This window comes from Carcharhinus amblyrhynchos, chromosome 5 (assembly GCF_965287045.1).
Source record: "Carcharhinus amblyrhynchos chromosome 5, sCarAmb.v2.hapA, whole genome shotgun sequence".
Classification (NCBI taxonomy): domain Eukaryota; kingdom Metazoa; phylum Chordata; class Chondrichthyes; order Carcharhiniformes; family Carcharhinidae; genus Carcharhinus; species Carcharhinus amblyrhynchos.
The window spans coordinates 108,398,260-108,425,740 of record NC_137328.1 but is presented as its reverse complement, the minus strand read 5'-3'; the positions used below and the strand labels follow the sequence as shown (position 1 = coordinate 108,425,740).

The following is a 27,481-nucleotide window of genomic DNA, read 5'->3' as shown; positions in this document are numbered from 1 at the left end:
ACTGGACCGTGCATGCACAGAAATCCAATGATGTGCACATATCAGTTTATCCCCTACACTGTCAATTAATTTTGATTTCTAACTCAACTATTGCAATATGCTCTTAGTTTATGGATTCCGCAGATGGCACACATCACTTCATCAGCAGGTTGCTCAGAATATCCAGCTCACAAGCATTTTATTGACGTTTTAATAATTTCTGTCATCTCACAATTTATAACCACTGTGACCATAATTTGCTAACTATTCATACAAACATAGAAACATATGAAATAGGAACAGGAATAGGCCACTCAGCCCCTCAAGCCATTTAATAAGATCACGGCTGATCTGATTGTAATCTCAACCCCACATTCCTGCCTATCCCCAATAGCCTCTCACCCCCTTGTTAATCAAGAATCTATTTAGCTGTCCATTAAGAATATTCAAAGACTCTACCTCCATCACCTTTTGAGGAAGAGGGTTCCAAATACTCAAGATCCTCGAAGAGGAAAGATTTCTCCTCATCACTGTCTTAAATGAGCAACCCCTTATTTTTAAACAGTCACCCCTAGTTCTAAATTCTCCAACAAGAGGAAGCATCCTCTTCACTGTGAAGACCCCTCAGGATCTTAAGCGTTTCAAGACACCTCTTATTCTTGTGAACTCCAGCAATACAAGCCTAGTTTGTGCAAATATTACTCGTAAGAAAGCCCGCCCATTTCAGGTATTGGTCTGGTAAGTCTTCTCTGAACTGCTTCTAATGCATTTACATTCTGTTTTAAATAAGGAGACCAGTACTGTTCACCGTACTGCAGATATGGTCTTATTGCAGCATTGCCTCCCTACTTTTATAATCAATTCCTTTCACAATAAATGATAACATTCTATTAGCTTTCCTAATTGCTTGCTGCACCTTCATACTAAACGTTTGTGATTTGTGCACTAAGACACCCAGATCCCTCTGCATCTCAAGAGCTCTGCAATCTCTTACCATTTAGATAATAAGCTGTTTCTTAATTCTTTCTACCAAAATGGATGAATTCACATTTTTTCACATTGTATTCCATTTTCAGTAACTTTGCCCACTCACTTAACTCATCATTATCCCTTTGTAGCCTCCTTACGTCATCTTCACAACTTAGTTTCCTACCCTTTAGTACTGTTCAGTCAAGGAAAAGGAAAGAAATCTGCTCCAATGTTGTACCGAGCTCACTAATTCCAGCAGTTTAGCAAAGGGGCAAAATCCGGCCTGAAAATGTCTGCACATTCTGTCATGTTCTCAATTTTCTTCAGTTTAAGATGGATCAATGAATTAATGACATTGCAGAACAAAATGTGAGTTCAGTGCTTCATATTGGTGCATTTATTTATTCATCTTTGTTGGCGCACAGTGAAAGGCACATGGGCACAGTTATTAAAAACAGGAACAGCAACAACAACATCAGACAATGCTTGCATAGAAATCACGTTATGTTTCTGGCAAGCTGATAGTCACTATGTTTTCAGTATTGATAACAGAATCAGGCATACATCATGCTTGCCTTCATCAGCCGCAGCATTGAGTTTAAAAATTGGCAAGTCATGTTGCAGCTTTATAGAACCTTAGTTCAGCCGCACTTGGAATATAGTGTTCAATTCTGGTCGCCACACACCCGGGATGTGGAGGCTTTGGAGAGGATGTGAAAAGATTTACCAGGATGCTGCCTATGAGGAGAGATTGGAAAAATTTTGTTCTCACTGGAACAACGGAGGTTGAGGGGGACCTGATAGAAGTCTACAACATTATGAGGGGCGTGGACAAAATGGATAGTCAGAACCTTTTATCCAGGGTGGAAAAGTCAATTACTAGGGGGCATAGGTTTAAGGTGCGAGGGGCAAGGTGTAAAGGAGATGTAGGAGGCACGTTTTTTACACAGAGGGTGGTGGGTACCTGGAACTCGCTGCTAGGGGAGGTAATGGAAGCAGATATGAGGGTGAGTTTTAAAGGGCATCTGGACAAATACATAAATAAAATGGGAATAGAGGGATATGGTCCCTGGAAGGGTGGTGGGGCTTTAGTTAAGTCAGGCAGCATGGTCGGTGCAGGCTTGGAGGGCCGAAGGGCCTGTTCCTGTGCTGTAATTTTCTTTGTTCTTTGTTCTAATTCTGTGCGACTAAAAGTTTTGAGTATCAAGATGTGAATCAAATTTCTGTAGATTATGCTGATGACCACACAACATACTGTAATTGCGAGTAAAGATCTTTTCAGACTGAGAGGTAATAAGTCATGTCTCAAATTACAAACTTCAACTAAATTAAAAATCAGCCTTCTCTTTTCTGAAGATTATAGTCCATGAATTATTAAATGCTCCCCTCATGCCTTCCATTTTCCTGGTAACACGTCTTTGCACTTTCTATAAGCTGTGTATCTCTCTAAAAGTGTGGATTCCAAACTGTGGATATTTACTGTAGATACGGACATACAACTGCTCATAGAGTTTTATGCACAGAACATAGTCCTTGAAAGTAAATAAGCTGGGTTAATGTTGTGCATTGCCCCATTTAAAGATGGTGGCCACGCATGCACCCTGGTTCCCAATGCCTCCCTTAAAGATGGTAGCTGCCTGTACGACTGTGCCTTCATGGCGTTGGCAGCAAAAGTCGCCTTCTATTTGTTCTAATGTTAAAAATGGAATTATAGCGCCATCTCACGGCTATACTCAACAGTGCATTGGAACTCTGTTACCAAGAGCTTTGCTTATTTGCCCAGCAGAAAACCACCAGAACAAATATTGTTCATGTTCATTTCTTTTTAACTTGGATGAAAGCCTAATTCATGCACAGCTCCGCGTGACTCAAAGGATAACAAAATCCCTGGTTTTGTTCTGGTCTGTGAGTGAAATTGACATCTAGTTATATAGTCCCTTCCACTTTGACCTTACCCGATTGCTCCGAACAGCCCCTAAATTGGACTGATGGTGTAAACCATTGTCCATTAACATAGAGTGGGCATTTACAAAGGTGCCGCTCATAACGTCTAATTGTTTATGTAGTGAAGCTTAATAAGTGCTTAAATAAAGGCAAAATACTGCCTTTAATCGGAAATGAAAACAGAAGATGGGGGAACAACTCAGCAGGCCTGGCAGCATGTATGGAATGAAAAACATAGCGGGCAATACTACCAAAAAAATTCTAATTCTTGAAAAAGTGTAAAAACGGGAGATATTCATGCCTTTTTTTGCATGACTTAAAATCAAACCTTACCTGACTTGGGCAAAAAAAATCTTGTCAAACCAGTTTCGGCCAGCAGAGGGAGTGGGCAGGGCCTAAATTGCCCAAAAGCCAGTTGATAGCAGCAGAGTGCGTAATTGCGCATGTGCAGATTTCTACGCTCTAAGAGTACAGAAACTTGTCACTGCCTCTGCTGCTATAGCCAGCTTTCGTGCCTGAAATCACTGCCCCCCCTCCCCCCTGCCAGCTACTATGGGGCTCCGCAACTGACTTTGACTCCCCTCCCACCCCTTTGCATGGAATGATCACCGCTCACCCCTGCTTCCCCGCACAGGATGATCACGATCCCTTCACCGATTGCTACTGCAGAGTGGAAGCGGTTTTCCTCCCACGTCTCACTGATCACTGCAGACCGGCAGCAGAGCCCACCCCCAGTCTGGCCATGCCCCCTTCGTGCCCTGCCCCCGTCAGGTCTTGCCCACTGCCTGGTGAGCACTGCAGAGTGTCAGGGGCACCCCTCCTGCTCCTGACCCAATGGGCACTCCCAGGGCGCCCCCAGTCGTGACCTCATTGGCCTCCAGTTCTAAAGATGAGGCCTTCACTATTTTACAAGCAAGTAGTATTGACATGGAATCTGCTATGCGTGAGGGCAATGGATGCAGGAACAATCAATGATTTTGATAGGCACTTGAAAGAAATAAGTTTACAGGACTACGGGGACTGATTGGGACAGTGGCACTGACTGGATTGCTCCACATGGAGCTATCTGGTCAGAATGGTCCAAATGGTCTCCTGCTGTGCTGTAAATGACTCTGGCTGGAGTCTTCCAGTCCCGGGAATTGTTGTGGACTGAACAGAAAATTTGACATTGGGTGGAAATTTCTAGCTCCTGCGATTGGGGTGGGTGGGGGGAAGGGGATTGGGGGTGTGGTGGGGGGGATATGAAGGGGTGAGGGGGGGTGTGGTGGGGGGGATATGAAGGGGTGAGGGGGGGGGGTGGTGGGGTGGATGGATACACCCAGCCTGCGATTCCAGGGCATAAATAGCCCTGGCCGTCTTAAAGGGGAATGCCCTTCGAATTCTTGTTGTCGGACACAGACACTTTCCAAAGGATTCGGAAAAATTAAGTTAGCAAAATGTAAATTGGCACTTTCACTTCATCAATGATAAAAGATGAAAGGGTATCAACGAAACAAAGAAAAGGAAAAATAGAAATCGTAAAAGAAAAATCTGAAAGCGAAATAAAAGAAAAAAATTTGCATTTATATTGGAGTTCTCAGCATGCTTCACACACAATGCACAACTTTGAAGTACAGTGACTATTATTAGAAGAATGTGGGAAACAGGAGGAGGGGTAGATCAGATTGCATCTCGAGCCTGCGCTGCCATTCAAACCACTGATCATTCCCTCGGTGCTGTCTCCTACCATATCCCAGAATCCTGTGACTTATAAGTAGAGGCATAAGTTCACAAGCAAGGCAGTTATGATAAACCTGGGTAAAACACTACTTCAGCCTCAACTGGAATACTGGGGGGGTTGGGGGGGGTGTAGTTTTCTCATCCCGCCTGCTCCAGGCGAGATGAGAAATTGTAGCAGGCGGCGCAAAGGTCGGGCGGGATTTTCTGGTTTTGGGGCGAGCACGGCTGAAAAGTCCTGCTCGTTGTGTCTAGTTCAGGGCTTTGGGAAGATGTGAAGGCATTTGAGAGGGTGCAGAATAAATTCACAAGAACCTTCAGGCAATTGGGTCTAACCAAGTGGTTAGAAAACTGGGCGGCATAGACAGAATGAGTCAAAGGGCCAGTTTCCATGCTGTAAGTCTTTATGACTCTAAGATTGGTACCATGGCTGAGGACTTTCAGTTACAGATTGGAGAAAGTGGAACTATTCACCTTGGAGAATAGAAGATGAGAGGAGAGCTGATCGAGGTGTTCAAACTCATGAGGAGATGGATAAGAGCAGAGTGAAATTGAACCTGTGAGTGGAAGGATCAGGAAGCAGAGGGCACAGATTTCAGGTGATTGGGAATGGTGACACGAAGAAACCCTTACTTCACGTAACGAGCGGCAAGGATCTGAAATGCATTGCCTGAGAGTGTGGCAGATGCAGGTTCAATTGACACTTTCCAAAGGCAATTTTCGAATTATCTGTAAAGCAGAGTGCAGGGCAGAGAGTGGCACAGGGTGAATCGGTCTTGCAGAGGGCAGCATGGACATGACAGCCTGAATAGCCTCCTCTTGTCCTGTAACCATTCAATGATTCTGCACAGTATAGAGGGAATCCTATTGGAAATCAGAACCTCATGCAGTGAGGAATCACAGAGCCATTTTGCATTGCACAGTTTAGGAAGGTTGAATGAAGCTCACCCATAGCTTAACTTATAGGCAGCACAGCAATACCTGCTGCAGAACATGATCAGGACAAATCATGAAGGTTTGACTAGAAGGAGGCAACCTTACCCAAAAAAAAATTCTAAGTGCCGATCTGTTTTTCTGTCAGAGAAAAAAATTGAATCTTATCACACTTAGTAAAAAAATGAGGCAAATTGTGATTCTCGCCAGTAAGGGAAGTGGACGGAGTCTATCCACACCAAGAAGCTGGCTGCTCATTGCTAGAGGGCGTCATTGCACATGCACCCTGACCTCCCAGTGCATTGTCTGCTGCCGGTAAGGATCTCCACTAGCGAGGCCATTAAGGCAAGTGAGCCCAGACAGTTATGTCCCAGGCTCAGTAATCATATTAAAATGAACTCATTAATATTAAAACAGTGGGCGCGAGGCTGATTACATCAGTAGATTGGGGCAGGTAAGATTACAAGAGGCGGGAAACTGGGCGCAAGCCCGATTTCTCACCTCTGTCACAATTTCACTGGCTCACCCCAATTGACCGGTGTGGCAAGCTGGTAAGATTGCCCCTTTAGTCTTTGCTGATTCAAATAAACTTATCCAAGCCAGTAGTGTCAGTTAGAAAGGGGAAAACCAGCCAGGATCCTTATCCTGATGCCTTGTCAATGTTTGAAAGGATTAAACTCAATTGTGAGTCCGTTCCATGGGCAGGTGGCCTCCCAATACCCACTGCCTCGTCCGGAGCTTGAGGAAGGCACCAGAGGACACCCTCTGCTAGCAGATACAATAGCCCCAACAAAAGTTGTCACTTTCTAGTGAGAACAGGGAGCAACATTAGATGAGAGGATGAGATGGAAGAAAGGTGAAAGTCTCGGGCAGCTGAAAAGCTCGCAGTTGGTGCCGATGTGGTTGGTGAGATCAGTGTGTTCCTTGTGCAGGTGTTGATCTACAACGAGGAGCAGTGGGACATCTCCTTGAAGAAAAGAAAGCGTGCGTTTCTGCTGCCGTTTCCGATGAATCTGTTGCTGGGGACAGTGGGGTGTACGAAGCTTCCGTCAAACGGTATGTGTGTGTTTTCCTGTGTTGCGCAGGATGTCATGTGAAGAGTGTCAAACCAAATAGCTGTACGGCGGGGGTTGGAAAGTTCTATGTTTGGTACACTGATGTTCTGTTAATAGAGTCTTTCCCCTGTTTATTTTGAGTACAATATCAATTTTGAAAAATAAAGTCACACTGTTAACATCAGTCACGTTCCTGCCTCTTCCACAACACGTTTCAAAGTTACAAATGGGACCACGACCTTGGTAAATTAGCCTTCCTCATCCTTTTCAACCTGCCTGCAATTTTTGACATGGTTAACCACTCCAACCTTCATCAGCATCTCTCCTCCATTATCCAGCTGGATGGTTCCATTTCTAGCCACCCAGCCTTAGCCAGGGCATCACCGGCAATGGCTACTCTAACTGCTCCCACGGTGCTATCTTTGGAAGTCCCGCCAGCCTCTATCCTTGGCTGCCTCCTATTTCTCATGTACATTGCTGCCTCTTGAAAGCATTATCCAAAGATACAGTCTCAGGCTTCACGCTGAACACATCCACTCTGCACAGCCTCCACATCTCTCGACACCTCTATTGTCTCCAATTTCACTCACTTGATGAAGGAGCAGCGCTCCAAACGCTCGTGATTCCAAATAAACCTGTTGGACGTTAACCTGATGTTGTGAGACTTCTTACCGTGTCCAATTTCTTACTCTGCTGATCTGACAGTCTCCGTGGATGAATTGGGACGCGGGGAAATGTTGCAGTGTTTAAGGTACCCTTTCCCTGGAATTAGCATTCAGCAACGTGGCATGTACTGTTCTGAAAATATCCAACTAAAAATGGAAATGATAGGGCCCACTGAGACAGGACTGATCTGAGTGGTCCCAGTTTACCCCTGTTACCCGCTTCCTTCCAACAGCCCCCTTTTCAAAAAAAAACTTACTTTATTCTTCCTGTCCTGAAAAATTCTCACTCCTTGAAGGGAAAATCTTTCCCAAACCCCCGACTAAGTCCAGTGCCTCTGCCAGTGGTCATTCTGTTTGTGTGACCCATGACTTTGGTCTGGGTATCGTGCCTAAGACTAATTCTGAACTCGGCTAAAGAGTTAAATTCGGGAGTAGGATCCTGGGCTGATGTGTGGCAGCATAGGATGATGGCTCATGCAGTCCACAGATGTGCAGGTTAGGTTAATTGGCCATGCTAAATTGACTCTTAGTGCCAGGATATTAGCAGGGTCAATGTGTGGGGTTAGGGAATAGGACCTGGGTGGACTGTGGTCAGTACAGACTTGATGGGCTGAATGGCCTCCTTCTGTAGGGATTCCATGATTCACGGCCGTCAGCAAGTGTCTCCAGTTGCCTCATGTCTGCACCTGAACCCAAAAGCTTTAAAAAACAGTGGTAGCTTTCCCCTGTTGCTTGCTTGGCTGCCAGCAGTTAACTCAGCACAGATTAGCATTAAACTTGAATCTGGTCTAGAGTACATAGCTCAACTTCAGTTGTTATTTATTTTCAGGATGAGCATCACTGACAAGGCCAGCACTTCATTGCCCGTATTTGGTTTCTGAGTCGGTGATGGTGATGTTGTGCCATCTTCGAATGCAACTGAGTGGCTTGTTAGGCCACTTCAGGGGGTAGTTGAGAATCAGTCATGTTGATGTGGACTGGAGTCACATAAAGCTCCAACTGGATAAGGACAGATAGTTTCATACAATCGCAGAGTCCTACAGTGCAGAAACAGGCCATTCAGCCCATCGAGTCTGCACTGACCACAATCCCATCCAGGCCCTGTGCCCAAGCTCCATGCATTTACCCTAGCTTGTCCCTCAGCCTCTAAGGGGTAATTTGGCATGGCCAGTCCAGCTAACCAGCACATTCTGTGTGTGAGGAAACCAGAGCAGACGGGGAGAACTTGCAGACTCCACAGTGACCAAAGCCGGGAATCGAACCCAGGTCCCTGATGTTGTGAGGCAGCAGTGATGACCACTGTGCCACCAGGCCGCCCTTGAACCTGGCGGGGGTTTCCTTTCTGAAAGGACTGGAAGTGAAGTTACTTAATTAAGTGTGTGGCACTATAAGCCCACGAACTACCAAGCCAATATTTTCTACATTGCACTTTTTAAAAATCAATGATTCTGTCTGGAAGTGATTTAAGAAAATCACAAAAATGAGAATGAGAACACATCAGTGGTTTACATTCCTTCATATCCAGGGGACAATGTTAAACTATCGTGCCTGGAAGGACCAAGTAACTGCACAGCTTAGGCCTCTCCCTGCTCCTTCTTGTTTCATTGCCACTCTCCATTGCTACATTAAATAGAACTTTTATAGGATGTACAGCGCAGAAACAGGCCATTCAGCCCAACTGGTATTGGTGTTTAGCTTTCACGAAGGCTGTATCCCATCCTCCTCTTGTCAGTCTTATCTTCAGCTACATGAACTTTTTTAAAATGCTCTATGCCTACTTCCCAAGATGAAACACCAAAACAGTTTTACTCCAGTGGTTGATACAGATACCTGCAAAAAGATTTTTTTAGCTGGGCCCATTTTATAGGCAGCCAAGGCACCAACTGGATGAAGTTATCATCTCCTCTCAGTACCTTAAGGGCCATCATTTCTTTCTTTCCTCAGCTCACTGGAGCCTTATTAAAATCTTTAGGGCCAGTCTGCGTTATGCAACAGTGCAGATGTGCTGCTCTAATGTCCCTCACAGTGGCTCTTTGCGGTACAAATCCCGACAAGAGCATGTCCTGCATTGGCAATGACTCCAAAACCAGGAAAATAACAGTTCCACCTGGTACTTGCACCAGTGTCAGAACTACTTCTGAGGAAGATACCACCTTCAATTGCCGAAAGATCCTTCATCAGTTGGGATACATTTCCATAGAATCCTATAGCACAGAAGGAGGCCATTTGGCCTATCAAGTTTGCACCAACTACAGACACTATCCCCATAACCCCATGTATTTATCCTAGCTTTTCCCCCAGACACTAATGGGCAATTTAGCATGGCCAATCTCCTTAACCTGCACACCTTTGGACTGTGGGAGGAAACCCATGCAGTCATGGAGAGAATGTGCAAACTCCACACAGTCACCCGAAGCCGGATTTGAACCTGGGTCCCTGGTGCTATGAGGCAGCCATGCTAACCACTGTGCCACCTTGCTGCTCATTTCAGCTCATTGTCGCACTGTTCTCACCTAATGTCCACAAGCTCCCTGGAGTCACTCTTTGTGTGCTTCCTAGGTGCACAAAGGGTACTTAAAAACTGCAGGAATGAGAGATGATTATCTCTAGTGGCTAAAGTAAAAGTTTATTTATTCGTCACAAGTAAGGTTTACATTAACACTGCAATGAAGTTACTATCAAATTCCACTAGTCGCCACACTCCAGAGCCTGTTCGGGTCGATGGGCTACGCAACTATAAAGGAATGACCCTATGATCTTGAACTACCAGTGGATAGCCATGCTCATATAATGTAGGACATTGTGAATTTATGCTCTTCAGTAGGAAGAATAAAGGAGTCAAAAGTTATTTCAATGGAGAAAGACTGCAGAAAGCTGCAGCACAGAGGGATTTCTCATGCAAAAACTACGACAAAGCTAGCATGCAAGTTCAGCAGATAATTGGGGAGGCAATGGAGTTTTCACCGTTATTCCAATGGGGATGGAGTATAAAACTATACAAGGCATTAGTTAGACCACACCTGGAATACTGTCAACAATTTTGGTCCCCCTCATCTAGGAAAAGATATACTGACATTGGAGGCCGTGCAGAGAAGGTTCACTAGGTTGACCCCGGGTATGTAGGGGTTTTCTCATGAGGAGAGGTTGAGTAGGTTGGGTCTGTACTCATTGGAGTTCAGGTGAATGAGAGGTTGTAACATAAATGCTGGAATTCTACCACCCCGCTAGCCACAGAATCGGAGCGGGTGAGGGCGGACAATGAAAATGTCCCTTGTCTTCAGGCAGGTTTTTCCGGTTTTGCTCGAGTGAGGCCATAAAATCCTGCCCAAAGGATTCTCAGGGGACTTGACAGGGTAGATGCTGAAAGGTTGTTTCCCCTTGTGGGAGAATCTAGGATCAGAGGGTATAATCTCAGAGTAAGGGGTCACCCATTTAAGAGGGGAATTTTCCTCTCAAAGGGTAGTGAATCTATGGAATATCTAACTGCAGAGGGCAGTAATGGTTGGGTCGTTAAGGATATTCAAGCCTGAGATAGACAAATTTTTAATCAGTAAAGGAATCCAGGGTAATGGGGATAAGGCAGGAAAGTGGAGTTGAGGATTATCACATTCGGTTGGTCATGATCTCATTGAATGACAGAGCAAACTTGTTGGCTAAATGGCTTACTTCTGCTCCTACAACTTAGGTTTTGTGGGTCAGAAGTGGGCTGCAACAATGCAGACCTAATTCTACAACCTGTACTCACTGTGAGTGTGGTTCCCTCCACTAGGAGCATGGAAGCTTGGATTTTATCCCTAATTACAAGTACTATATCTCCCATATCTACAGCACTTTCTGTAAAAGCCGCATAAGATTTGCAGCTTTTCTGTGTCTCCTGTAAGGATAGCAGGTCATCTTTAACAGAATATGTGTGTGTTTCTTTAAACCAATCCTGTAACAATAAGTTACACATTCTCTGTGTAAAATTATCACGTATTTTATGATTTTTTTTACTGTTCCTAACTCTCATGTTCACCGTGTTTAGTTTACAAATTCCATTAACTTAAATTTTACAATGTTGCTGTTAGGGCAAACGAAACTGAAGATGCTATTTATGATGAAGATGAGCCATCCACATTAGAGGCAGCTCAAATCCAGATAGGACTGAAGTAAGTGATTTCAATAAAAAGTAAATACAAATTTGCGAGTCTGAAATTATTTTCGCTTTTTGCCCTCTTCCCTCCTGTTCTCCTGTAGCCATCGAGTCCTTGCCAACAGTTCCATAGGTCCAATGGTAAGTGTGGAAGTAGGCTGCCATTAATCATGGTCTGTGGTGTTGAATCAGCTAAGCTCGGTATGAAATTCTACATTTTCTACTTTGAAGATGCTACATAAATCCAAACTGTTATATCCACTCAACACTTATACCTATGCACACTCAATGCAGAATGATGGATAGTGCTGTTTAGAGAAAGCTCTGACTGAATGCCAACATTAAGGGCGCTGAAATGGCCATTGGATAAACATATGGATGATATTGGAATAGTGTAGGTTAGATCAGCTTTAGATTGTTTTCACAGGTGGGCGCAACATCGAGGGCCGAAGGCCCTGTACTGAGCTGTAATGTTCTATGATGCTCCAGTGTCACAGGTTCAAATCCCAGCATGACACCTGGGGAAACTGAAATTCGATTAACTAATCAATCTGAAATAAAGTGCTCTTCTCATTAATAATGATCACAAAACTAGCAGATTGTCATAAAAATCCATCTGGTTCACTTCAGGTCTTTAGGTAAGAAATTTGCCACCTATCCACCTGAGACTCCAGACCTACAACAATGTGGTTGGTGCTTAACTGTCTTCTGAAATGGCTGAGCAAGCCACTCAGTTGTATCAAGCTACAACAGGAAGGTCGGCCCTGTGGGGTGTACCTGTAGCAAATGGACTGCTGTGCTGAAGAAGCTAGCTGGCCACCTCCTTCTCAAGAGCAATTGGGAACGGACATAAAATGCTGATGTTCACCTCCCAAGAATGAATAAAAGGATGTTTGCACCTTTAGTTGAGGGTCACTGAGGGCAAGTGGCACTGACCCAGCTGATATTTAATTGAGTCATCAATGTAGAGGGGGTCTATTCCCACTTACTCACCCCTGTACACAGTCACAATTAGCCAATGTTTCTGTGTCAAAATATCTCATTGCAGCTAGACCATTCAGGACAGAGATGAGGAGACATTTCTTCACCCAAAGAGCGTTGAGCCTGTGGAATTCATTACCACAGGACGTAGCTAATGCCAAAACATTGAATGTATTCAAGAGGTGGCTGGATATAGCACTTGGCGTGAATGGGATCAAAGGTTATGGGGTAGAAAGCAGGATTAGGCTATTGAGTTGGACAATCATGATCGTGTTGAATGGCAGAGCAGGCTTGAAGGGCCAAATGGCCTCCTCCTGCTCCTATTTTCTATGTTTCTATGACTGTTCATTTTTCTTACTGTGTCCCCCACAGGTATGATCCCACCAGTGCAAGTTTTATTATAATCATCGTGCAGCTGAGAAATCCGACTGCCCTCCTCGTGCCACCTGGATGTAAGGTGTAAGTACTATTGTCCCTGAAAACCTAATGCACCCGTTCTTAGCCAACATCAGGGAATGGTTAGTGGTGAGAAGCTCAGATTGTTGTCCCTGACGCAACCGAGATTAAGAGGAGATTTGAAAGATGGGGTACAAGATTGTGACAGAATTTGGAAGGTAGGCAAAGAGAAGATATTCCCATTAGTTGATGGTATAAGGACATGGGGACGAATATCAAAGATCTGGGCTTGAGATGCAGGGGGAGGGATATGAGGAAGAACATTTTACTCGACAAGAGGTAATAACCTCAAAGTCATAGGCTACGACGGAATTAGAAATGGAGGTGATGAGTGATTTTGAAAGGATATTAGATGAACAACCTGAAGGACAAGAACTTGCAAGCCTTGTGAAATAGAGTGGATGGTTGGAACTGACTGGATTGCTCTACAAGAGCTGGCATGGACCTAAGGGCCGAATGGCCTCCTTCTGTGTTGTAAATGATTCTAATGATCAGATAGATAAACGCACTGTAAGATCAACTCTAAATCTGCCTCACTTATTTTGGTCTTTTTAATGTCACAGACATCCTTTCTACCCACAGCATCTAGTTTGTCAATAATTTTAACTTCTCCCTCCAATACCATCCCTTAACTGCCAGTGGATTAAAGTCACATTTCACCCTCTCTGAAACTCTGGAGAAGAGTCATACAGACCAGAAATGTTAATTCTTTTTCTCTCTCCTCATACGCTACCAGACCTAAAGTTTAAAGTTTATAAAGTTTATTTATCAGTGTCACAAGTAGACTTACCTTAATCCTCCAATGAAGTTACTGTGAAAATCCCCGAGTTGCCACACTCTGGCATCTGTTCAGGTACACTGAGGGAGACTGTAGCGTGGTCAGTGCATCTAATCAGCATGTCTTTAGGACTGTGGGCAGCACAGTGGTTAGCACTGCTGCTTCACAGCACAAGGGATCCAGGTTTAATTCGGGTCTTGGGTCGCTGTCTGTGTGGAGTTGGCACATTCTCCCCGTGTCTGCGTGGATTTCCTCTGGGTGCTGTGGTTTCCTCCCACTCTGTGAAGATGTTCAGGTTAGGCTGATTGGCCATGCTAAATTGATCATTATTGTCAGGGGGATTAGCAGGGTAAATGCATGGGTCTGAGTGGGATTGCAGTTGGTACAGACTCGATGGGCTGAATGGCCTCCTTCTGCACAGGGATTCTACAATTCACTCGAAGGAAACCCACGCAGACACAGGGAGACTGCACACAGGCAGTGACCCAAATTGGGAATCGAACCCGGGTCCCTGGTGGGGTGAGACAGCTGTGCTAACCACTGTATATTGTGCCGCCCCTGCTGAGTTTATCCAACACTTTATGTTCTTATTTTGGATTTCCAGCATCCACAGTATTTTGCCTTTATTTATGCGTTTCGTTCACTGCCACTTCCCTTCCAGCAATGCCTACCATGAAGAAATACTGCTCTTTTCTTTGACAGTATTTCCGATTTATCCCCTTGCTTTGCTATTAACACATTCAGTTATATTACCTTTATGCTACTATCAGCACCTGCTTTAGTCTTTAACACTGCCATTAATACTCCCTTTGTCCTGTGTTCCATGACATCTTTGTCAAATCTCCCCCAACTCCCACCTTTCCCTGACCTATATTGCTCCATCCCCTCTTAAACAGTAAAAAATCAGTCACATTCCTCCCCTCTCTTTAACTCTGAAGAAAAGTCATTTAGACTTGAAACATTAACCCAGTTTCTCTCTCCAAAGACACTGCCAGACCCGCTGAGTTTTTCCAGCATTTTCTGTTCTTATTTCAGAGCCCTGGAAATCCCTACCTGACGACAACTTGGGAACATCTTCCTGACACAGGCTGTATCAGTTCAAGAACGCACACCAGCTCCTTCTCAAGGGCAACAATGGATAGGAAAATATTTTGACCTTGGCCTTGCCAGCAACACTTAATCCTGAGAACAGATATTCAAATCCTGAGATTTGTACCTTGCAACTCCTCTTTGTAATGTTTCCTGACCCTCCTGAACTTGCCCTTTGTAAGAGGAGCACTCAATAACTATCAATGTCATTGGTTCCCAAGTGAACCATGACTTTGTTTTTTTCTCTCTTTCCCCTCATGGGGTCTTATTCACCCATTCAGTCAAGTCTCAAACTGTTGTTCCTGGAAAGCAATTCAGGAGCCACAAGAAAGGCAAACTACTGTGAATGCCAGAAACCTGAAGTAAAAGCAGAAAATGTTGGAAATACTCAGCAGGACTGATAGCGTGTGTGAAGAGAGAAATGGAGTCAATCGGCAATTTTTTTTGCCAATGCCATCCAGCCCCCGCGATGTTCTGTTAGAGGCTGGTTCAGGGTGGAATGGCTGCCCATCCATAAGCCATAATGTTGAAGCAAATGGGAAAGCTAATCAGTCGGGATTTTCCAGTTGACCTGCTGAGGCTTTGAAAGCATGGCAGCTGCCTTGAGGCTGAAGACGGGGGGGAGGGGGGTGTGGAGGGGAGGGGTGGTGGGGCGGAGGAGGTGGTGTAACCAGTACTCTGTCACACCTTTCAGGCCCCTCATCTCACCTCGTGTGCCACAGTTGTGGCCACAGCCATTGTGGGATGGCGCAGTGCTTAGCACTGCTGCCTTACAATGCCAGGGACCAGGTTCGATTCCTGGCTTGGGACACTGTGCAGAGTCTGCATGTTCTCCCCATGTCTGTGTGGGTTTTCTCCGGGTGTGTCTGGTTCCCTCCCACAATCCAAAAGACGTGCTGGTTAGTTGCATTGGCCATACTAAATCCATCTGACCCTGACATTGGTGTCCAGCCACAAATATAAATTGTGCTTAACATTTCAGGTCAATGCCATTTTGAGTTTTGATGACAAATCAATCTGAAGCATCAATTAATTGTCTTTAATGGCTTTGGGGTTTGAATGGCTATGACGGCTCTGAAAGGGGCAGTGATTTGTACATGTCTATTTTTACTGATATGGGTCTGACACAAGTTTGTATCATGTCTCCATTTAATGTGCCTCGTTATGGGGGTGAGCCGAGAGTTGGGTGGTGGGGGGAGAGTACTGGGATGAACATTTAAAGATTTAAAGATGCCTCCCCACAGGAAATGTGCCCAGCAAAGTGCAAGTCACTGAATCACTTCAGCAGCACGGGGAGAGGAAATGTTTTGGTAGGAATAAAAAAACGATTTTTCCACATCCTACGCAGGTTCTCCGGTGACGAGTGCTGAACTTACACTTTAGCTGTTTATTAAACCCTTCGTAATCTCAGTCCTTTGTGTAAAGGTTAATATTGCAATCCTACAGGTATATCAGAGCCGCATTACTTCCGAGCTCGTGTGACTACAGCAGTCTGTTCCGCACCAAGGTTCACAGTGTTGCAGAGACTCTCACCTTCAATGAGGTATTCAGGGTAGCCATTACCCAAGCTGCTTTACATCAGAAGACTCTAAGACTGGATGTTTGCTCTGTGGGGAAGACGCAGTTGGAGGATTGTCTGGTGAGCGATTGAAGACTATTTCATCAAATAAAGAGACAGAAATTAGTTTGCAGGCTAAGTCCTGGGAAGTGTGCAGCAACCTGAGGTGTCCTGGATAGTTCCGGCCAGATTTTCTCAGACTTGGGTAGTCTCTGTGGGCCTTTTTGTTTTATTTGTTCATGGGATGTGGGTGTCATTGGCTGGGCCGACCATTTATTGCCCATCCCCAGAGGGCATTTAAGAGCCAACCACATTGCTGTGCGGCTCTGGAGTCACATGTAGGCCAGACCAGGTAAGAATGGCAGATTTCCCTCCCTAAAGGACGTTAGAATTTAGAAAACCTACAGTGCAGAAGAAGGCCATTTGGCCTGTTGAGCCTGCACCGACAACAATCTCACCCAGGCCCATCCTCGTAACCCCACATATTTACCCTACTATTCCCCCTAACATCTCCTTAACATGAAGGGGTAATACAGCATGGCCAATCAACCTAACCTGCTGATTTTTAGGATGTGGGAGGAAACCGGAGCACTCGGAGGAAACCCACGTGGACATGGGGAGAACATGCAAACACCACACAGACAGTCACCTAAGCTGGGAACCAGGATCCCTGGCACTGTGAGGCTGCAGTGCTAACCACTGTGCTTGTGACCAGATCGGTTTTTACGACAATCGACAATGGTTTCATGGTCATCATTAGACTTCTAGTTCCAGATTTTTACTGAATTCTAATTTCACCATCTGCCGTGGCAGGATTTGAACCTGGGTCTCCGGAGCCTCTCTTGTATTTCTAACAGATCCTATTTTTGCCCATGGGGGGAGGGAGGGGGGTGTTGTTTGAGGTGGGACATGATTCACACAGAGAAAATCCCGAATTCAGCAAAGCCAATTGAACTCAGTGTTAAGTTCAAACAGCTCACATTTTCGCTGTTGCAACAGCCTTAACCCACAGTGCAGGAGCCATGGATTGATGGAGTAGACGTAAACACTCCTGAAGGGTGAAAAAGGTCTCTATAATTTTCACGGTCTGAAGTTTTTTTAAATTTCTTGCTCTTTAAAATGAAGAAAAGAGTTTTAAGCTGTCGGTGGGAGTTAAAAATATGCCATTAAAAACCCAGTTATGGCTCACTCAGCAACCTTCCTCAAGGGTTTTTACTTTTGAAAGTATAAGGTCAAGCTTTTCATCAGTTCAGCAATTTCTTTTTGCACTGGAACCATCCCTACATCTAGGCCAGCTCTGGCTTCAGGACTTGATGGCCATGGAAGGCACATTCGCAATGTGGCCAAACAGGTTAATTGTCAGCCCTTAATTCCTTCCAATATGGCCTGATGGCAGGCAGTAAGAGTGGGAGAGTTTCCCGGTCAGCCATTCTGCAGAAGGCCATGATAAGCCACTGCAGTACTTTGCCAAGGATAATCATGGATCAATCCAATGGATGTCCATGGCCACCAATGCCTGCATAGGGCATGTAGGATCATAGAGTCCCTACAGTGAAGAAAATTGGCCCATCAAGCCTGCACGGACAACAATCCCACCCAGGCCCTATCCCCATAACCTCATGTTTTTACCCTGCTAATCTTCCTAACAGTAAGGGGCTATTGAGCATGACCAATTCACCTAACCCACACATCTTTAGAGTGTGTTTGAAGGAGAAGGTGAATTTCTACTTAATGCAGTCACTCGGGAGAGGAGAAGGATATCGACAGTGCACTGTATGGGGAAGTGTAGAATTGCTGACAGCAATTTCAGTATTTTTATATTTAACTCTATGCATGCTGTATTTTCAAAGGACTCATGATGGTGAATGCTGACAGTATTACCAACATTGCTACCACATTAACCATTAACACTCAAGAGTGCATTTCAGAGATTCTTTTGAGGTTTTTCTGAAAAACGTGACAAAGCACTATAAAAATGTTATGTAAAATTCCTGTGTGAAAGAGGCACATAGGAACTTTATGTTCATCCAGAAAGAACTCTTCAAATGTAGACAATTAAAATATAGCAAAACTTACTCCAACTTATAAATCAAAGGAAAGGTAAAATAAAGAAACTTCATTACTCCAAACTTGAGGCCCCACCCTGGGCCATTCCAAAGTTCCCCACAACATGTTCTAGTTTAGACAGAGCCTGCTGGTCAGCTGATCATTGCGTCATTCTATCGTTGGTTACATGGTTTACTGGGTCAGCTGATTCTTGCAGCTTGTTGCCATTGGTCGCGTTACAACAGATCCAATGTAATCAACAGTTGCATTCTAACATTTTACACATGCGCAATAACTAGAATGATTAAAACATTGATTCAGCAGAGAACTCTTTTTTTTCCAAAGGCTGGAACCCAAATCAGTCTGGCAGACCTCTGCAGCAATGGCGAGACCTTTACAAGCTGGTACAACATGCTGCATTACAAGAGCGTGAACATTCACAATTCAAGGAACAAAGCACAAACCGAGGAAACCTCATTGACACCGCAGCCTTGCAGTGCCATCGACGAGGTAAAGCTTGTTCAGGGGACCGAACTAGGTTCGGTGGAACCGTTTTGTAAAAATTCATTTATGGGGCGTGGGTGTCGATGGCTGGGCCAACATCTATTGCCCGACCCTAAGTACTCTAGAGAAGATGGTGGTGAGCTGCCTTCTTGAACTGCTGCAGTCCATGTGGTGTAGGTACACCCACAGTGCTCTTAGGGAGGGAGTTCTCTCAGCAGTGAAGGAACGGTGATACATTTTCATACCACCATTTTCACGATGGTGAGCTACTTGGAGGGGAACTCGAAGGTGGTGGTGTCCTTCTGCTGCTCTTGCACGGAGTTGAACCCAAAAGGTTGGTTCTTATGTGAACAACTAACTGGACCTTTCTCATCAGAAAGGCAGAAATTTGGTTCAGGGCGAGACTTTTGCTCCCATTTGGGGATGGGAGGGGGGCAAGTCCTATTTTAGAGGGCTATCAGGCAGTCCCAGTCCAATTGGCTGGCAGCTCTGTCGTCCCAGCAGTGCCAGGTTTGAGCTGTGGTCACTGCCAGATCCTGAACAGAAGGAGATTATGGAGGCCTGTCTGGGATCTGGCTGGTCAGGGTCAAAGCCTGGCTGATTAGCTTGAGCAAGGGTGGGTGGACTGGGGAGATTGGGGATGGGAGGGATGCTGTGATGAAGAGGGTGTATAGGGGCTGCCTCCATTGGATACAGAGGTCTCCCAGAGAATGTGTCTCCCTTTGCCCAACACAAACCCACCCAGTAAAAGCTATGAGGCTCCCTATTTGGCATTGGCCTCCCCCAGTGCAATTAAAGTGGCAGCAGTGGTGGGATGAGGCACTTTAACGTCCTTCAACTGGTTCTTAAGGGTCTCATTAGACCCATGGGTGGGCTGGATGTCCAACATCTCCATATTCCCCTGTAAAGTGGGAGACAGATTGGAGGCGGATGGGAACGCAGTGGGGATAACCATGCATCGCATTTTACAAGCCCCTCCCCCACCTTCAAACTCACCTGCAAAGGGGGCTGTGAATAAAATCCAAATCATATTAAGAACATAAGAACATAAGAAATAGGAGCAGGAGTAGGCCAACTAGCCCTTCGAGCCTGCCCCGCCATTCAATAAGATCATGGCTGATCTGTCGTGGCTCAGTTCCACTTTCCCGCCCTCTCCCCATAACCCTTAATCCCCTCTCTTGTCAAAAACCCATCAACCTGCGTCTTAAAAATATTTAGCGAGGCAGCCTCCACCACCTCAACGGGCAGAGAATTCCAGAGATTCACCACCCTTTGAGTGAAGAAGTTCCTCCTCAACTCTGTTCTAAACCGCCCCCCCCCTTTATCTTGAGGCTGTGCCCCCTAGTCCTACTATCCTTTCTGAGCGGGAAGAGTCTCTCCACCTCTATCCTATCCATCCCATTCATCATCTTATACGTCTCAATGAGATCTCCCCTCATTCTTCTAAACTCTAATGAGTACAAGCCTAATCTATTCAGCCTCTCCTCATAGCTCAACCCCCTCAACTCCGGCATCAGCCTAGTAAACCTCCTCTGCACTCCCTCCAAGGCTAAGATATCCTTGCGTAAGTACGGCGCCCAAAACTGCACACAGTACTCCAGCTGCGGCCTCACCAATGCCCTATACAGCCGCAGCAAGACCTCCCTACGTTTATATTCAATCCCCCTCACTATGAAGGCCAGCATCCCATTCACCTTCCTGACCACCTGCTGCACCTGCAGGCTGGGTTTTTGCGACTCATGCACAAGGACCCCGAGGTCCCTCTGCACCGTCGCCTGCTGCAGTTTTTCTCCACGTAAGTAATAATCCTTCCTACCATTATTCCTACCAAAGTGGACCACCTCGCACTTGCCAACATTAAATTCCATTTGCCATTTCCTGGCCCATTCGCCCAGCCTATCTAGATCCTTCTGTAGACTCTCCCCACCCTCCTCACAATTTGCCTTTCCACCAATTTTGGTGTCATCAGCAAATTTCGACACCCTACACTCGGTTCCCTCCTCCAGATCATCTATATAAATGGTAAATAGCTGAGGCCCCAGCACCGACCCCTGGGGCACTCCACTAGTCACCATCCGCCAATCCGAATAGCACCCATTGACCCCCACTCTCTGCCTCCTATTTGACAGCCAATCCTCTATCCACGCTAACACCCTACCCCCAACTCCATGTCCCCTGACCTTCTCCAATAACCTCTTGTGAGGCACCTTGTCAAACGCCTTCTGAAAATCAAGAAAGACCACATCCACCGGCTGTCCTCTATCCACCGCCCTAGACACATCCTCATAGAACTCCAATAAATTCGTCAGACACGACTTCCCCGTAACGAAACCGTGCTGCGTCTGCTCCATCAAGCAGTTCCCTTCAAGATGCCTCGCTATTTCCTCCTCGATGACGGATTCTAACATTTTACCTACAACAGACGTTAAACTAACAGGCCTATAATTCCCCGCCTTTTGCCTGGCACCCTCCTTAAACAACGGCGTAACATTAGCCGTTTTCCAATCTTCCGGCACTTCCCCGGAATCCAGCGACGTCTGGAAAATAACCACCAAGGCATCCACTATCACCTCTGCCATTTCTTATTTTATGTAAGCTCTGTCAGTTATGTTGAACTTGTGTTAAGAGAAATGAAGGAAGGTATGGGAAGTATTGGAAAGTTCAATACTGACTCAAGCTTATTATTTGTTTTCCAATTGTTCAGCAGTGTGTGAGAAATGTATAAACTGAAACCACTTGAAACGTTGAAAGATTTTTAATATCGTTATATCACAAGATGAGGTCGGCAGGGGTTGTGAAGTTGGTTATTTGATCTGATGAGGTTACCTCTGGCCAAAACATTGTGAAACTTCACTTTAAATGCCTCATTGTCTGATGAATTTGCCCAACAGGTTTCTGTAGATAAAAATATCAATGACATAGCTAGATTACACGTTTGAAGTTTAAGTATCACGAGTTATTTTGATGAGTGGAAGTTGCATTTAATTATAACATATGTTGGGGCAGAAATGTTGGGCATCCTTTAAGGGAAATTGAAACGCTTTTGGTAAGTTTCATCAAAAGCTTTTCTGCTCGAGCACAAAATTCTGCATGAAGGAAAAGCATTCTCTGTATTCTGCCTTGACGTCCTTTAGTTCCATTGCCTTTCTTCTCTTCTTATCCAGCAGGATGCTGTCTCTGCACTGCTGGTGAGGACATCCGTTGAGCTGCAAGCCGTAGAACAGGAACTGGCTACAGAGGAAGAAGATATTGCAGCAGGCCAAGACTGGTACTGTTGTCTTTGTGACGTTAGATAATTTACCTTGGAGTGGAGTTTCTTCTCTCATTTGTGTAAAAACAACAATTAGACTATTTATTAGTCACAAGTAAGGCTTACATTAACACTGCAATGAAGTTACGGTGAAATTCCCCTAGTTGGGACAGTCTGGTGCCTGTTCGGGTCAATGCACCTAACCAGCAGGTCTTTCGATATGTGGGAGGAAACTGGAGCACCCAGAGGAAACCCACGCAGATATGGGGAGAATATGCAAACTCCACACAGACAGTGACCCAAGTGGGAATCGAACCCAGGTCCCTGGCGCTGTGAAGCAGCAGTGCTAACCCACTGTGCTACTATGCCGTCCATATGGGGTTCCTCTGAACTCCCACAATAACTCCAAAGGTAGCCTGGCAAAAGGTCCTGAACCGGGTAGTTCTTTGGAGCCCATGTTAATAACAGGACTACTTTGTAATCCACCAATATGATACAAGCATGGATGGGAGCCAAGCCTGTTGTATTATGGTCTATGAGCTCTTCAAGTGTGACACTCTGGGCAGGTGATGAGTAGAAGTCAAGCATTCCCTTAAGGATAGGGAAAAAATGGGATTGTTGGGCCTACAGTATGGAGATGGTTTTCACTTCTTTGAATGTTGCAATCGATTCACCTCTCAGTATTATTGGTTGGTAGGGGGAAAGTGGTAATGACAGCAAGTCTGAGCTCTGGTGATGACCACAGCTGGGCAGTCCAATAGGGAACAGTGGGTGTCACGGGAAAAACAGAAATTGGGTTACAAGTGGCTCTTAAGCCATTTTATAAGTCGCAATGATACATGACTATGATCAATCAACAATGCCATTATTATCATATCATGCAGCTGCCAAGATAGGTGAAGACAAATTGAATGGACTGTGGTCTTTTTTTCCTAATTTTCTACACACAGAAAAACAGAGACGTTACAACATAAACAATAGTCCATGTCACTGTTTGCCCTTAACGTGAGAAAATAGTTCTCATCACATTTACCTATCCTGTCGTTCAACCATTCATCCACCTATCCTATCAAACCTTGAATCTTGACAAAAGGTGACAAAGAGAAACAGATGAAATTGTGTATGATTTTTATAACTTGTTGTTAAATGCAGGCTGGAGATGCTGGTGGAAGATACTGCTGAGGCACAGGAAGAAGAAAATGGCATTGGCAAAGAGGCAGAGGTGGAAGAGGATGCTGCAGAACTGGTTGCACTGCAAGAAATGCCCCAGAGTATGACTGATGAAGAAAGCAGTAGTGTGGCGGACTCACACACAGTGCCACCAACTCTGGTATGAATGTTCACCGTTGTCCACCTTAAAAAGGGAGCCCAGTTCTCAAGCAATTTTGGAACTCAGAATGTTGGCTATGAACTTAATCACTCCCCAATACAAGTGACAAAAATGTAAACCTGTTGCGTTTCAATATGGAATGACATGTCAGGGTCCTATATCAGAACTTAAAGTTACCTTAGGAAGCCAGACTAGACCCCAAGAATTTTTCTCTTTTGGCATAAATGTGAGGATAGGAATGATTCCATTGACAAAGTAGGGATCTTCTATAGGAAAACAAACTTTATTTAATAACACAGTTTAAATATAGCTCTAACAAATTGATGCAGCTTAGTATTTAACAATTGAACAATATTTAAAAATGAAAAGGAAACAACTTTAATTTCTAACTTACCACTTTTTCAATTCCAGATAAGCAACATTCCTCTTACAGACTTAAGGGTCACTTTAAATACAGTTAGCAACCATAAATATACTTGTTATAATGGGTGTAGACAGTCTTAAACCTTGCAGAGACAGTGATAAAATTGCAGAAGCCTGCAAAATCCTTCAAATTTCAACCAGGCTTCAGCTATAAAATGAACGGCCTTCTGTGAAAGCTTTTTCTCTCTGCCCATAAACCACATTATCACATGAGCCAATCATTCTAATCCAAAATCCCAAGGGAGCTTAAGTAAATAAAAGTCAATTAACTCTACTTAACATAACCATTTGCAAGGTTGAAATGAATAATTACCCTGCCCTCCCCAAAATCTGAACTGCATTCTCCTCAAACATATCGACTGCCTGTCGCATAAAGCCGAATTTTTAAACATTTCCCTTAAACACAATTGCATTACTATCATCACAGACAGAAATGCTATGATTGTACAGTTGTGGGTTGACAGCACTGGGAGCATGTGGAGGGTGGTGCACGCAGTGTAATGGGAAAGAAAAAATGTAATTTGAAGCTCTTGCAGTATTTGGCAAGTCTCGACTGTAAGAGCTCTTGTCCTTTTGGATAAATGGAATATCCAGCCAGGTGATACATTATCATATGCCAGTACGTTTTGGCTGTGGAGTTAAACAAGTAAATCTTGCATTAAATGCAGGTCCTGGGAATAAAAATTGTTTGATATAAGTAAGGTTTTACTCACTAGATATGTCCATACTCCTAGTACACACACCATTGAATGTTGGAAGACTGGTCATCAGCATGGGTTCCAATTACCTCAACATTTTATTACAGACTGTTCAGCATCCCTACTTTTTACACTGGCAATGCATGCCTAGTGACGTAGTGGTATTGCCAGATTATTAGTCCAGAAATTCAGATAATCTTCTGTGGATCCGTGTTCAAATTCCACCACGGCAAAATTTGAATTCAATAAAAAAAATCTGGAATTAAGAATCCACTGATGACTGTGAAACCATTGTCCATTGCCAGAAAATGTCCTTTAGGGAAGGAAATCTGCCATCCTTTCATTGTCTGACCTACTCTGGAGTCACAGCAATATGGTTGACTCTCAACTGCACTCTGAAATAGCCCAGCAAGCCACTCAGTTCAAGGGTAACTACAGATGGGCAATAAATGCTGGCCAGCCAACGACACCCCTGTCCCACGAATGAAGAAAAAAATAGTTTGGTGTTGAGTCTCCAATGAATAATTTGATGCATTTGTAGTACAAAACTGCCCCTCTTCATGTGATTGTGTAAAGACTTTCGGCAGATCTACCCTGGGAAAGGTCTAGGCCAGTGCTGTGACAGTCTGCTGACCAGTATGGTCAGGTTAAGTGGCAACAAATGCTACCAGTCAGCCAGCTGCCCCTGTTGCTCCAAGCGGAATCTGGAAAACTGTCTCTTTATGCTGACCAAGGCTCTTTCTGAGTTTAGAAATAAACTGTTCTATTTATCTTACAGTGCTGGGCTTATAAAAGTAAACTTCAATGATTGGTGAACTACCTGTGAGCGGTTCTCATGCAACAGCAACTGACAGAATGTTTGCATCCAATGTGCGCAGGTTGACAGGGAAATGAACACAGAGGACGCTGTGATGGAGTGTGTGGCTGTCAGGCCTAAGGACAGGGCCAACCTGAACAATAGGCAAAAGCATTTTGTGAGGAACAGCATGATTGTAAGATCCCAAACCTTTTCTCCAGGAGAAAGGAATCAGTACATTTGCAGGGTAAGAAACTCCTCTTCATTATATTGATAGCGATTCACAAATGTTTGTTTCGATGCATAATGGGCTGGGTTACAATTAGTGAGACATGAACACAGTTGAGGCCATCCTCATGTGTGCGGAACTTGGCTATCAACTCATGTCACACTAATTGTAACCCCCAAGACTTGCCTGGGCTTGCAACTTCTCATGTACTGTCCTGTCTGGAGACAATACACGTCTCTTTAACCTATGCTTAATGCTATCTCCACTCACATTGTCTGCACCTTCAAGAATTAATTAGCTGTAAAGACTCGCATTCTAATCAATATTCTGTAAACAGAGTGTGTACTTTTATATGCCCTATTTGTGATCAGAACTCCCCACTCACCTGACAAAGGAGCAGCGCTCCGAAAGCTAGTGGCGTTTGCTACCAAATAAACCTGTTGGACTTTAACCTGGTGTTGTGAGACTTTTTACTGTGTTTACCCCAGTCCAACGTTGACATTTCCACATCATGACTTACAGATGCTGCCAGACCTGCTGAGATTATCCAGCATTTTCTCTTTTGATTTCCTACATATTTTTGTCCTATGTTTCCGACATCACAGCTATTATGTCACAGGCCCAGAGCATATAATTTTCCCCCTACAATGAATGGGCTGCATGGCTGTGATTTCTAGTAACATGTTCCCTGTGTGCTTATCACCATGACAGGAGCCTGTGGTTGTAAAATGGGTCCTAGTATATCTATGTGCAGAGGTGTGTATAATGAAAGTGATCTCAGTATCCCTTTACTGGCAAGTATGAATTTGTTTCGACCTAGATACTGAGCTCCTGCTGTGTTTGTCTCATTATAACACTGTAGAATCATCAAATGATGCAACACAGGATGAGCTGTTTGAAAGAATTATCCAATTAGTCTGATTTTCTAGCACTTTCTCCAGAGCCTTCCTAATTTTTCCTGCTTGAGTATTTACCCAATTCCCTTTGGAAAGTTATTTTTGAATCTGCTTTCGTACAATTCATTCTGATTTTCTTTATCCCTTCACAGGATGTCTGTATCACTGGCTAAGCCAGCATTTACTGCCCATTCCTAATTGCCCTTGTGAAGGTGGTGGTAAGCTGCCTTTCTGAATTGCTGCAGCCCCTGTGGTGTAGGTACACCCACAGTGCTGTTAGGGAGGGAGTTTGAGGGTTTTTTTTCCAGTGACAGTGAAGGAATAGCGATGTATTTCCAATTAAGGATATGGACCACCATTGTGTAGGCAGCAGCAGTTAATAGTAGAGTCAGAATTAAGACAAACATGTAATCAGGGAAGGGAATTCTTACAATGGCCAGGATGTTTGCTATATTACCTTTATGCCACTGTCAGCCATTCACACTGCACACACATCCTCTATCTCATGCCCTATGCATCTTTGATGCCAGCTTTCCAAGCTGACCTTCTACTCTGCTCCAGAAGCTCTGCCCTCTTACACAGGATCGAATGCATCACATTCCTCCCTCTCTTTAACTCTGAGGAAGAGTCATATGGGTTCGTAACATTAACTCTGTTTCTCTCTCTACAGATGCTGCCAGACTTGCTGAGTTTTTCCCAGCATTTTGTGTTGATTTTGTTATGTTGAGATGAAATTCTTCTTCCTCTGCTGACTGTCAAACTTGCCCGTGAAATGGGTTGGAAAGTCTTAATGTTGTTCCTACTTGACGTCCATGTAAAATGCAAACCTGTCCAGGAATAAAGTGGCAGTTACACTCTCCGAGACCTTAAAGTATATCTGGTATATTCATCAAGTGACTGAAGGTCCATTCCTGGGGCTGAATAGAGGAAGCTTTACTCTACTTCAGGCCTTTGCTACACCAAGTTGGGAGTGCTTGTTGCTAACAGTATGAATAATTGAAAAATGTTCACTCTGGATGTAAGCTACATTCTTTTTTACTTTAAACCCCTTGGC

At 44.5% G+C, this 27,481-nt stretch overlaps 1 protein-coding gene across 3 annotated transcripts in view; it reads left to right on the top strand.

The window, feature by feature from the left end:
- The window catches only part of LOC145343288 (protein WWC2-like), a 229,672-nt gene that overhangs the window by 188,256 nt on the left and 13,935 nt on the right, over nucleotides 1–27,481 (top strand). For 2 of the 3 annotated variants that reach the window (XM_080189430.1, XM_080189432.1), the window contains 8 exons: nucleotides 6,474–6,597; nucleotides 11,329–11,409; nucleotides 12,747–12,833; nucleotides 16,144–16,336; nucleotides 18,647–18,811; nucleotides 21,970–22,073; nucleotides 23,208–23,385; nucleotides 25,385–25,549. In XM_080189430.1, coding sequence (XP_080045556.1) covers nucleotides 6,474–6,597; nucleotides 11,329–11,409; nucleotides 12,747–12,833; nucleotides 16,144–16,336; nucleotides 18,647–18,811; nucleotides 21,970–22,073; nucleotides 23,208–23,385; nucleotides 25,385–25,549 — 1,097 coding nt within the window. The remainder of the gene's footprint in view (nucleotides 1–6,473; nucleotides 6,598–11,328; nucleotides 11,410–12,746; nucleotides 12,834–16,143; nucleotides 16,337–18,646; nucleotides 18,812–21,969; nucleotides 22,074–23,207; nucleotides 23,386–25,384; nucleotides 25,550–27,481) is intronic. The other variant, XM_080189431.1, reaches the window with a different exon arrangement.